Raw genomic sequence first — 12,971 nt, forward strand, 5'->3', positions numbered from 1 at the left:
AGAGCGAGCATCTCAGAGGCAGGGGTCTTCCCAGAGACGGTGCATAGTGAGGTCAGGGGTCCGAGAAGCGGCCGGCAGAGCGAACGGCAGGTCTTCTGCACCAACCCCTGCCTGTCTATTCAGGCAGCAGCAGAGGCACTGCGCCAGCCCTTTACCTTCTAAACATTGCTTTACTTAATCCTTAACTAGTTCTTCAAAAAACTGTTAAAATTATACAATTGCCAAGTGGTCCTCCATGTCATCTTCTGTTAGAGATGAGGAAACTAATACCAGGAAACTGCGCGGCACAGCCATGCAATGACCGTCAGACACGCGGACCTGCTGGTCACGCCTCTCCTGTGGCATTCTGTGCCGGCCAAGCTCCCCTCGCTGGCTCAGCGGTGGACCTGCCCAAGCAGTACCCTGCTTCTGATCCCCCAACACTCAAGTTCAAGGACCACTTGGCAGATGAGCCAGGCTGCTTTAGTCAAATGAATGCGTGTGAGGAAAAAGTGACAGAGAGGCCTAGATATGGTCGCAGGAGGCCTGATGACATGGGATCACACAAAGGCCTGATGGAGGCCACGGCCCACGGGCACATGCCAAAGGGTTCAGTGGCTGCTAACAGAGCTTCTGATGCCAGAGCGAAGCAGCCCCACTGTGGAGACCACTTAAAACGAAGAGGGACCGTGAGGATGCCAAGTCTCTTACCTGAGTAGGCCTGTGGTGGGGGTCAGCAGGAACCAGGAAGACCTCCATAACTCTATCCTTCTTCAAGGGCAGTGGAAGAGTTAGATAGCAAAATGGGTCAAAGGTCACAGAAACCTTAGCACATTCTGGGCAAACCAAAGTAGATTTGAAGAGACCATGAAATGTATCCACAATCACAGAATCATTCCTCAGCCGATGATTCTCCCAGGCTTCCTTTGCGACCACCTGGAAGAGAAGGGATAAAAAGGACACTTTCAACACCCCTCAGACCTTTACGACTGCATCCAAAATCATTCACAGCAAAATCTAAAACGGGCCCTGACTGGGGCGGCTCCATCAGCTGGGCACTGTCCAGCAAAGCTAAAGGTCGCCAGTTCGACTCCCAGTCAGGGCACATGTCTGGGTTACAGGCCAGGTCCCCAGTTGGGGGCATGAGAGAAGCAGCCAATCAATATATCTCTCGCACACTGATGTTCCCCTCTCTAAAAAGAAATAAAATCTTAAAAAAAACCAGAAATAGTCCAGATGGATTTCAATGAGAGCAGTAATAATCTCAAACGCCCACACCACAGGCACTTTGCAGTTTTCAGAGCGCCCCAGTCTGTGCATCACCAATGAAATCATACCAAACAGACTCCAACGTGAAGAAGCTGAGAGGGAGCGGCAGAGCCACCCGAGTGAGCCTTTCGGACCTGGAACTCATTTCTCTTCCAGAACCGAGGTCCACCAGCCAGCATTCAAAAGAACAAGAGTGTCCCTGCCACTCTCACTAGGAGGCAACCTCTTTGGAACCCTGTTGCTCCGAAGCCTTCACAACGTACCGCGTCGGGCCGCCCGTTGGCGTCCTTCAGCTCCAGGTAGGGCTTCTTCTTCACCCGGTTCAGGTCTTCGTGCAGTCCATCCAGGAGAAAGGCTAACAGCTCCTGAGAGTCCTGCTGCTGGTAGCCAGAAAACTGAGGGGCAAACCGTCCCACTTGGGTCTACAACAAAAGCAGCCACACCAGAAGGTGTAAGAAGATATGCAGAACCGGTGAGGCTAGATGGGTAACTGTCATCAAAAACAGCTTTGCAGAGTCAGCTGGGACGGTACAGCAGAACTCCATCTTGTCACAGCCCTAGTAATTCCTCAAGGGCCTAAAGGGGATAGCAGTTCTCACCAGAGAGAGGGCTCAGGCCAGAAAGGCGGGACAAGTCTGGAACCTGGCCTCTACCCTAAAAGAAGAGCAAAGGGTATCACCCTGAGCAGCCACACTTCCTACTTAAGTACTGACACGAATGCCTCTCCAACTTCCTTTTTTGGTTCAGTCAATCTCTGTAAGAACTTTGCAAACGGTATCTGCATCAGCCAAAGGAATCTCCTAGAACGTACCAGCCCTCCTAGCCCTAGCTAAGTAACTGCCTTGCATTGATCTCCACCAGCAATCCTCAGGGTGTGCTCCCCAGCCAGTGGTATCAGCCTCAACCGTGGAACCTGTGAGAAATGCACATTCTCAGGCTTTCAGACCTGCAGAATCAGCCACTCTGGCAGGAGCCCAGCAGCCTGCGTTGGCCTCCAGAGGCTCCGGTGCACCTCATGTCGGAGCGCCACTGCCCTGCCCCATGCTGTCTAACAGTGGGACCACTAACACGAGGTCATTCACATTTAAATTAAGCAAAATTAAATACAATTAAAAAGTAAAATTAAACAGAACTAAAAATCCGGGTCCTGTCCACCCTAACTGCATGTCAAGTGGCCAGTGGCCACCACCCCAGACAGTGCAGAGAAGATGCTTGTCATTGGAGGAGCTCCACGCTACCCCATAAACCTGAGGCCCTTCTGTTCATTGTTTGCATTAGCTTCAACCCAAGTGTTCTTACCCTATCTAGTCTCTTTATGACTTAGCATGTGAATAGTAACTTAGATGTATTTCCCAGGAACTAATGTGACTACAGGGATGAAAAGGATTAGTTTTCAATGTCAATAAACCATCTAAGATTTTAATTTTCTCATTGAGCTAAGGTGCTGTATTTTTCTCTTCCTTGAATAAAAAACATGTCTATCTTTATCTTCCATGTGCTTCTCAATGACTCCTGGACCCCGAGTGGTGCAGGCAAAATAGGATTTCTCAGATTTCAAACTACGGAGGTAAGGCACTTCCCCTTCTGCAGGAAGACACGCTTAGGTCAATGGAAAGCCCAAGGGGCTCCAAGTGCCCACTGCAGTTCGCCCATCTCTTCCCAATCTTCCTTCACTGCCCTCACACCACCTTCCAACAACGTCAACCCAATTCCTGACTCAGAAGGCCCAACTCAACTACTTGGGGTGTAGGTTCCAGGCTCAGAGAGCCTGGTTGTAGCCTCCAGATGATACTGGAAATAAACTGAATTTTTATGGTCTGGCTTAAGCTGTTGGCCATTTAAAGGCTGGTATCACAGAACACAGCATTCTGAGCAACCAGCTTACAAATGACTCCTCAACTATCCTCAGCCCAGGGGCGGGGGCTGCGGTCACTTCAGATAAGTGTATGCTGAATGGCTGACCAACAGAAAAGAATCTGATCACGTGGTGTTTTTAGTCTCAGGGTCCCTCTTAATCTCAAAATGCAAGTAAAGGAATGCCTCATTACAACATGAAACTACCCCACCCCCAAAACGAAGGGGAAAAGCACATATATCAACCTACTTTGAACATGCGAGGTGCCACATAAGCATCCCTTCCAGACCACATCTGTTTAATGAGTTCTGCGTAGGCCTCTGCGATTTCCCCCTTCATCCCCAAAGGGTTGTCTCTGTTGATTTCGGCCTCGTACTCATCTTTGAGAAAGTAGTCCGTCAGGGGTGCAGTATTGCTCAAGCACTGAAAGAGAACATGATCGGCACTTACATCCCTCCTGGAGGGCACACAGAGATACAAGACAGACCAAGTTCCCAAGGGCCAACCAGGGTCAACACCAACAAATGGAAGTACCCAGCAGATTCTCTGAAAGGTTCACACAGTGAGGCACAGCCCCCCGGAAGGCCAGGCTGGCGGCCCACCTTGCAGCTACCCCCAGGGCCATGGCCTTGGAGCAGCTCACCCTCACGAAGAACTGTCTCTGACACGAGCTACCTGAGGGGAAAAGCTGTGCACCCCAAGTGTTTGGCACACTGTGATTTTCTAGTCACTGGGAGATCATTTTTAAGATAATAATTTTAAGATAATGTTTTTGTTGGGATTGGGACATGCCAATGTCTCATAAGAAAAAAATATAGAGCCAAAACATTATGGGAGGAAAAATCAGGATGATAAAGGCAGTAGAAAAACAATAAATAACATCATTGTAGATGTGTACACTAACTTTACCTCTTCAAATTCAAAAATGAAGGTGGATGTTAAGATTGAATTTTATCAAACGCTTTTCTACATCTACTGAGCTGATCCTACGGTTTGCTCCCTTATTCTATCACCATGTTAAATGACACTGACAAATTTTTTAGGAGTCAAAGCAACTGAGCTCTACTGGCACTAACCCCACCTGTGTTACCACTTTTATTTAGATATCGTTAAAGTTGACTTGCTAAGTTTATTTATGTATGTAGTTACAAAGTACAATAATCTAAAGTTTTCCTTTTTAAAAAATCCTTGTCAGATTTTGATAGTTGTCTTGTAAAATTTGGGAAGCTGTCCCTCTTTTTTCAACTCCCTGAAAGAATTTGTATGATTGGAATCGTTTCTGCCTGAAATCTTTGAGTACATTCAACAATACAGCCATCCAGAATGAGAGTTTTCTTTGTTGTAAGGCTTTAGTTACCAAACCAAGTTCTTTAACAAACATAGCACTACGCAGATTTTCTATTTCATACTAAGTTTCATAAACTGTGCTTTTCAATGCAGCTTTTCTAAGACTTATCTAAATTGTCTAACTTAATGACGTAAAATTGTTCTATTATCCTCTTTTTAATGTCTGTAGTGATAATCTTTTTTCATTCCTAGTATTAGTCATTTATGTTTTCTCTCTTCCGACCAGTTTCCCTAGGAGTTAATCAATTTCATTCGTTTCTTTTTTCAATGAGTCAAATTTAGCTATACTGTAAATCTATTTTGTATTTAATTAATTTCTGTTCTTATCTCTACTGTTTCCCTCCTCCTTCTTTGGGTTTCATTGTTCTTTTCCTAGTATCATGAAATAGAGACATAAATCATGGAATTTAACCTCCCCCCCCAATATTTACATCTAGAGCTATGACCTCCTCATTATTACTATCCTTATGCAGTAGCCGAGGAACATTGAGGGTACAAAGAGCTGAGAAACCCCCTCCATGAAGAACCAAATCTTGTCTCTTTTCTTTAGTACTAGGCTTATTCCCACTTCATCACAATGGGAAAAAAATTTAATTTCCAAACCCCAAGAGCTGCCTCATTTTTTAACAACTCTTTTTATCCTTTTCCTTTTATTACAAGAAATCTCAAAATTAGATTGTGAGTCTTCTACGGACAAAAACCATGTCTTATTTGCTGACCACTGAGTGTCCATGTGCAGTAAAGACTTTGGCCTTGTCCAAAGGGAAGGTCTGGCTTTGCCCTTGGCTTCTGGAAAGTACTCTGTTGACCCTTAGCAGGCCAGTCCTACCCAAACCTCAAGTACTGTGAAGACACAGTGCTCTTGAGATGGCAGTTCTCTTATTTACCTGCAAAGCAGAGTTCATGAAGCAAGTGTTCCCCAGGTTTCCAAGTCCACAGACCCCAGGTTGTACGTGAGACGATGGAGGCTCCTGACAATTATATGAAGCAGAGAAGCCAGATCCACTGGAAAACACAACCCACATCACCAATAAAAGCAAGTGCTGCACACATGCCCTCAGGATGCCTTCTGGGGTGACGCCAGGGCCTCTAGAATTCTCGTCTGGTAATAGCTCCATGATATCAGTTCCCTCTCTTCCTCCCTGCAGCCCTCCAGCCACCCCCACAGCCACCCCCACCCCCGATTTGACACGATAGTAGGTGGTTGGCACATCCTTAAGGGAAGAAATGCTATTTGAATTCTCCACTTTCAGGCTGCAGCAAATGCTAATTCTGTATTTCTCCAGAAGGCCAACTGCCAGGTGACTTCAGGGAAGAACACTGAGGTTACCAAAATCAAGAGCCTACAGCTGCCACCACCTCCAGGCCACTCGCGGTCTTGACTGTGCCCGAGTGTCCTCTTCCACCCTGTCTGTGCTGTGTGGCCAGTGCTCCTGAAATGCTTGAGAAAGGGTCACAGCCACCCAGAAGGCAAGAGGCAGGGCTCCCCCACAAGGAATCATCCCCTCACAACTCCACTACCGAAGGCCAGCCCATCCCTTCCGGTGACCCCCACACCCATCAGTGGCTTAAGCCGTGGAAGCCACCAGCTGGTAAGAGGACAAGCAACCTCTGCCAGTACAAGGAGGCACACTTCACTGTGGGCATGAAATGGAGTGAGAAGCCACATGCAGCGCGTCCCCGTGGGAGCCCTAATCCCACCAGCTTAGTGCAAGGCGGGAGGAGCTATCCAGGTACCGCTTGGGAAAGGACTCACAGGGCAGGGAAGCGAAGTGAAAGGGCCTGCTCTTACCCCCTGCTGACACCGGTGCCGTGCATCCCAGAGGTGTCGGTGCTGTCACCGTTTGCAATGGGAGAGGCAGACACTGAGGGATAGGGGCTCGCTGATGATTTTGGAGAGGTAGTAAAATTTCTGCTGGGTACAGTGCTTGATCTGGGAGAGAAGCAGAAACAATGCTACTGACTTTTAAGCCAAAAGCAAGCCCTATTTAATGCCTTAGGTCTCGTCTCAAGAAATAAATGTCCTCCATATTCAGTTACTTAAATTGCAAAAAGCCTATTTTTCATGCTGCCTGCAAGGTAAATTTTATTTAAGTGAGAGTCAAGAAATTAAGTGGTCTTCCTGTCTCATTCAACCTCCCGGTCATATATTGAATCTTTCAGTGGCATAAACTGTAATATTGATCTTCAGTGCATCTGGATTGGCTTATAAATCATAAACTTTCCTGAGTTTTAAGGGTTAACAATGAAAGACACAGAGAGATGGCAACAAAGATGAATTACTCCAAAAACACTTGTCTCAAGCTAAACAGCTGGCTATCAGTACCGCAGAGCAGGAAAACGGGAATTTGCTTTCAATGGGAATTTCAATGGGAATATGCTCTCCAATGGGAATTTCCTGATTTCCTCAAATTTACCAAATATGAGGAGCCTCTGTTTCAAACTCATGTTTCAGTATCTTATTTTAGATTTATTCCTACTTTCTTAGATTTTACTTTAGATTTTACCAGCATCTTATTTTAGATTTATTCCTTTCTTATTTTAGATTTTACTTTAGATTTTACCAGCATCTTATTTTAGATTTATTCCTACTTTCAGATTAATTATTCAAGGAGTAATTGCCCCAATCTTAAGCTGATATCAATTTTATCAATTTCCTACTAAAATCCATCTAGGAACATGAAGAAGGAAAGTGCATTGTTTTGCACTATTTCAAATATGCACAACTGTGATTTTCCTTCTAGACCTGGGGTTATTTTTAGAACACAGGAACTGATGAGAACATGCTGTCACAGCACAATGCCAACTTCATGGGGTCTGATGTCAACCAGGGTTCCTGTGAGAAGAACGCGAAATGTGGCAGTAGAGAAAAGGGGCGACCCTGACCGTGCCCACACCAGCAGTGGACAGAGGTCAGGAGCGTGGACTGAGTGCTGCTCCCCGCTCCCAGGCCACGGCGAGGGAGAAGGAAAGGGGGCACCCCGACCTCTCCCCCTCCCACAGGTAAAGGCCCCTTCTCTAACCCCAATGACCGTCTGCTTCAGAGCCTTACCCTCGTGCTGATCAACGCCACCTGGCATTCCCAGAGTCCAATGACTCTCAAAGGAGTCCAAGAACTCAGGCAGCTCGTTAAGTGAGACCTGTCAGAGCCAAGGGCACTCTCTGCCACCACACAGGTGACCTAAGCACACCCGATGCAGATATCCTCAGGATCCTATGCCAGCAGGAAAGTCACTACCCAAGGCTGGTCTGATGTGGGGGCCTGTGATCTCAGATGTGGAAACAGGTACCACACGGTAATGGAATTCAAATTCTGACATACAGAACCTCAAGGTGTGTGGTCCTACACTCCCCCTTTTTAGTAATTGTTCCCTGGTAACTTATTCTATTCCACTGAACTTAAAAGGGCAAAATTCTTTTTTTAAAAGATTTTTATTTATTCATTTTTAGAGAGGGGAAGGGAGGGAGAGAAACATCAATGTGTGGTTGCCTCTCATGTGCTCCCCCACTGGGGACCTGGCCTGCAATCCAGGCATGTGCCCTGCCTGGGAACTGAACTGGCAACGCTTTGGTTCGCAGGCCACACCAGCCAGGGCAAAAGGGTAAAATTCTTGTAAGCCATTACACACATCCAAGACCTGTCAATTTCTTTGACAACATTTCTGATTGAAATGAAACAAAACAAAGAAAAATTTAATCTGACATTTGTTTAAAAAGTTGTAGAAAACACTGTCAGTACTTTTCAGAGTAAATTCAGTCAAAAAGAAACCCAGTGATGAGCCCTGGCTGGTGTGGCTCAGTGGACTGAGCGCTGGCCTGTGAATCAAAGGGACGCCGGCTGGGTTGTGGGCCAGGTCCCCAGTGGGGGGTGCTCGAGAGACAATCCCGCATTGATGTTTCTCTCCCTCTATTTCTCCCTCCTTTCCCCTCTCTAAAAATAAATAAAATCTTTAAAACAAATCCAATGATGAGAACATAAAAAAAGGATATTTTTATATGCTTGAAAATTTACATAATACAAAGGTTTTTTTTTTAACTCCACCCTTGACAAACAATTCAAAAACAGAGGCTGCAGCTCCAAAAAATATTGCTCTGTTCCTAAAAGACACTCTGGTTGCCCAGCCCCCTTCTACTGAGGTGTGTCCCGCTACTGGGCACATCAGGTCGGCCTCGCCTACATTCCACACGTGCCCAGAGCCCTCGCCAGCGGCCCACGCCGTTGCACTCTGCTTGCTCCTTACACGCCCCCCAGGCTGCATGCCGCTCTGAGGACGGGCTTGCCCTCGAACACCGACCTCCGGCATCCAGCGGCCAGCCCCTGGCGTTACCACTGCCTTTACAACCACAGAAGCCATGACCTCCCCACACGACACTGCAGCCCGCACCTGTGTGCACGCACGTCTCCGCTCCGGGAACACTGGCCTCTTCCACCGCTGAGCTGGCAGCCTTCAGAAGGGGACTACGGTGCGAGCTGACCAGGCCCTACAGACCTCGCGCAAGCACAGTGACATCGTGTCAGGACTGAGGCCAGTTGTAGAACCCCCGCTGGTGTCACAATCGGTCAGTGTGGGGGAACCCCACATCTCTGGTGGCCAGAAGTGTTGGTAGAGAAGAGGTATTGTTTTTTTTTTCTTTTCCCTCCCAATAGCTATTCTTCCTGTCTCATCTTTATGAACCCCAAGATTTAACTAGACACCTAGTCACCCTGCTAAAAGGCACTTCCTGGCCTCCTCTGAAGCCAGGTACGTCTCATAATTGGCAAAGAGACATAAAGGGAGGTTTCCTCAGTGATTTCTAAAAGGAAGAGGCGTGTCCTTTCCCCGCTACTCCAATGCAGGCATACTGGCTTCGGTACCAGCGGTCACCCTGAACCCTCACCGCAGGGCAAGGCGACAGAGCAGTTGGGTCTCTAGTGACCAGCACTGGACTGCCCACCTCAGAAGTTCTTTTTAGAAAGATGTAAGCACCTGTCCTGCTTAACATACTGATTTTCAGGTCTTTCTTAACTGCCGCCACACCTTTCCTAATCAACATGGTATATTTCAGACATAAACATTAGTTTTACATTCCTGGTACTTACTCCATTAACTTATTAGGATCTGTCGGTATTTTTATTTTCCCCACCAATGACTTAAACGTATCACTATCTACATTTCCCTCACGAGAGGTAGTTCAGGATATTCTCATCTGACTCCTGTCTCCTTCTGGGTCTTCCACATTGCGATGAACCAGAATTTACTTCCAAATTGTTACGGATATTGGTTGCTTTCTTAAAGCTCTCTTCTTTTTATTACTAAACTTTTAATTGAAGTATTACACAAAGAAATATGTAAACCATGAGTACAAAAATCAAGGCATTTTCACTGAGTGAATACATCTAAGTACCCACACAAAGAAACAGGATGGTACCAACCCCCAAGGTGTCCTCACGTGCCTTTCAGTCACCACGACCTTGAGCCTCATAGATTAGTTTTGCCTGTTCTTTTTAAGCTTTGTATCAAGAGAATCACATAGCATGCCAGGTTTTGTGTCTGGTTTCTGTTATTCAACACTGTTTATGAGACTTGATGCATGGAATTCCACTGTGTGCAGAGAGCACGACTTAGCTACCCTCTCTATTGGGGTGGACATTTGGGTTAGCTGTACTCTGTGACTACGACAAGCAGTTCATTGTCGTGTACTCCTTTGAGCATATCTGTAAGTGAATATGGGATATATTTCTGTTGTTGTATGCTTAGGAGTGGGATCGCAGAGTTGCAGAATATGTATATCTCTTTTGTTTAGTACTTATTGCCAAATCTGCTAAAATCACTGTGCCGATTTTCATGCCCCATCAGCAGCGTCCATCAACCCAGGCTGCTCCGCACCTCAACCACAGATACTGTCTCCTTCATTTAGCCACTCTGGTGGGTGTGTAGAGGTACTGCATTTTCCTACTCCACCTTTATCGCTTCTTGATGCATTCTAGGATTCTTGAACCTGAGCATCCAGCTGTTCGTTCACTCTTGAGCTATATCCAGTCTGTCGGCCCATCCCCTGAATTCTGTTCCCAAGAAAGTCTCCTTGTTCCTGTTTTACGCATCTACTTCCTCCCTTTCTTGATGATATTCATTTTGCTTATTCCACCCTCTTATGTGGCTGGGGTATGAATTCTACTACAACTAGCACAGGCTATCAATTTGTCACCTTCCCTTTATTCCGACTATACTTGACAGCTTCTCATTTCGGCAGTGCCGCTGACCAGGTGAGATCACATTCCTCCTCCGCTCCCTGCACCCACCCCAACGAGCTCCCTACCTCACCCGGAGGCAAAGCTGCAATCCAGAGTCTCACACGGACAAGGTCTCCACCTCATCACCTCTAGGGCCTCGTCCCCCCGGCCCCCATCATCCCTCCTTGCTCCAGTCACAACAAACCGCTGCTGGCCTTCAACTGGGCCTGCTTCTGCCTCCCAGCTGCTGCAGCTGCTGCCGCCTCTGCCTCAGTGTTAGCCTCATTAGGCACCGCTCTCCCGCTGATTCCCTCCCCTCTCATGCCCACGTTCACAGGGCACTCCCGCGGGGCCCCACCATCATCCTACTCACTCTGCCCCTCTGGGAAGGGGAACTCCGCCCCTTCCCAAAGCCTAGCACCTGCTCATTTCCTTCCCTGACTTTTTCCCCTCAGCACTTGTAAACCACTGAACATGTGTTTTTTCTTATCTATTTTTTGCTCCTTGAGAACAGAGACTTTGTATTGTTTATTGCTGTATCCTCAGCTTCTAGAACAGTGTCTGGCACTCTTGGGGGAGTGGAGAGGGGAATGTACCTCAGGAATTCTACTCTGGTCCATTTACCACTGGACACACGTCACCGGGAGGCTCCACCCCTCAGGGTCCTCAATGAGGCCCCCGCTTTTCCAAGAGCTGCCTCCCCTCACTGGGATCTCTCTGCCACCCCCTCACTCCCTGCCCAGGAGCGGGAGGGATGGGGAGAAGCAACACTGGGCGGAGAGGACAGCACGACTAGCACTGTCCGCGGGCCAGGCCGGCCTGCCTCTCCCACTCCAGACGGTCCACGCCACCCTGACCTAGAACCCAGCACCTTCCATCTCTCCAGGGGCTCTCCCAGTTTTTCTGACATTTTCTTTAGGTTCCGGGGAGAGAGCAGGCTGGGCTAGAGTATTTGTTTCCTATTGCTGCTGCCACATGTCTCCAAAAGCTTAGTGGCATAGAACAACATAAATTTATTATGACAGTTCTGGAGGTCAGGAGTCTGAAATCACTCCAGCTGAGCTAAAATGAAGGTGTGGGCAGAGCTATGTTCCTTTGCGGAGGCTCTAGGGACTTCTAGAAGCTGCCCACATTCCCTGGCCCGCGGCCAATGGCGTCTCTCTCACATATCACCACCGTGACTCTGCTTCCACCTCCCCATCTCCTTCTCCGTCTTATTTCCTTTTTTTAATTTGCTGTTTTTCCATTACTGTTAACATTCAATACAATGCCTCATCCCTCTTTCATGTATAAGGACCCTTGTGATTACAAGAGGCCCACCCAAATAATCCAGGAAGATCTCCCCAGCTCAAGATCCTTAATCACACCTGCGAAGTCCCTTTTGCCACGCGACCTAACATATCCATCGGTTCCGGGGATTAGGATGTGGACACCGGGGACAGGAGAGCATTATAAAGTCTACCACAGCCACTCTCTCATCTTGCTAGGATGGGGTTTCTTAAACTGGAGTCCATGGCTAGGCTTCACAGTACCTGTAAAACCCTCGATGGCAAAATGGTGTGTCTTCTTCCACGTTTCTTGAAAGAGAGCTTGCAGCTTTCATGATTCTCAAAGGAGCTACGAGCCCAGCCCCATGAAAGAGCCATTGTCCAAGGCCCAACTGAGAGAAAACAGCAAAGACCAGCCCTGTCTCCATAACTATCAGCACACAGACACTATTTCTCCACCTCACACCATAAGACTAATTCATCACTTCTTTCTGGTTCCTTCTCAGGATGTGCACAATTCCACACTACACACGACCATCTCCTGAAATAGAAGTGCCTGGAGCCCCCTGGACAAAAACAAAGCCCCCACGTGGCAGAGCTGCACCCCCAGGTCCCAGCCCTCTCCTTTCCTTCTCTCACTCTCAGCAGCAAGAGGTCCCGCCTTGGCCACATGCCCTAACAGCTTTCCCACAGACGGCTGCCCCAGCGCGGCTCGCCCAAGGCCAGGGCCTCCTACCACGTTACAGGCTCTGGATAGGAATCGAATAAATTTTTCCATCTGATTAAGAACATATTTTTCTTAGCGTAAGTAACTGCCTTAGAAAAGTGTCTCTCTCCCACCTGTCTGCCCAGCCACCAGGAGAAAAAGCTCACTTACTTTGCCTGCAGGGTCTGCCTCGGCCATGTGCCGTCTTCATTTTGGGGCTCAATTACTAGCACCTGAGTGAAAAGGAAACCCATGTGAGGGATGTGTGAACCACCTCACTGCTGACATGCTCAGCACCAGAAAATACCTGGCTGCACACCCTGGGCAGAGCTGCCT

At 47.7% G+C, this 12,971-nt stretch overlaps 1 protein-coding gene across 3 annotated transcripts in view; it reads right to left on the bottom strand.

The window, feature by feature from the left end:
- The window catches only part of USP4 (ubiquitin specific peptidase 4), a 36,934-nt gene that overhangs the window by 15,707 nt on the left and 8,256 nt on the right, over nucleotides 1-12,971 (bottom strand). For 2 of the 3 annotated variants that reach the window (XM_054594708.1, XM_054594710.1), the window contains exons 6-11: nucleotides 12,807-12,868; nucleotides 6,243-6,383; nucleotides 5,338-5,455; nucleotides 3,353-3,526; nucleotides 1,512-1,670; nucleotides 691-915 (exon numbers count right to left, since the gene is read on the bottom strand). In XM_054594708.1, coding sequence (XP_054450683.1) covers nucleotides 691-915; nucleotides 1,512-1,670; nucleotides 3,353-3,526; nucleotides 5,338-5,455; nucleotides 6,243-6,383; nucleotides 12,807-12,868 — 879 coding nt within the window. The remainder of the gene's footprint in view (nucleotides 1-690; nucleotides 916-1,511; nucleotides 1,671-3,352; nucleotides 3,527-5,337; nucleotides 5,456-6,242; nucleotides 6,384-12,806; nucleotides 12,869-12,971) is intronic. The other variant, XM_054594709.1, reaches the window with a different exon arrangement.

Source organism: Pteronotus mesoamericanus, unplaced genomic scaffold, assembly GCF_021234165.1.
Source record: "Pteronotus mesoamericanus isolate MK-2021 breed Mesoamerican mustached bat unplaced genomic scaffold, CSHL_Meso_final scaffold_533, whole genome shotgun sequence".
Lineage (NCBI taxonomy): Eukaryota > Metazoa > Chordata > Mammalia > Chiroptera > Mormoopidae > Pteronotus > Pteronotus mesoamericanus.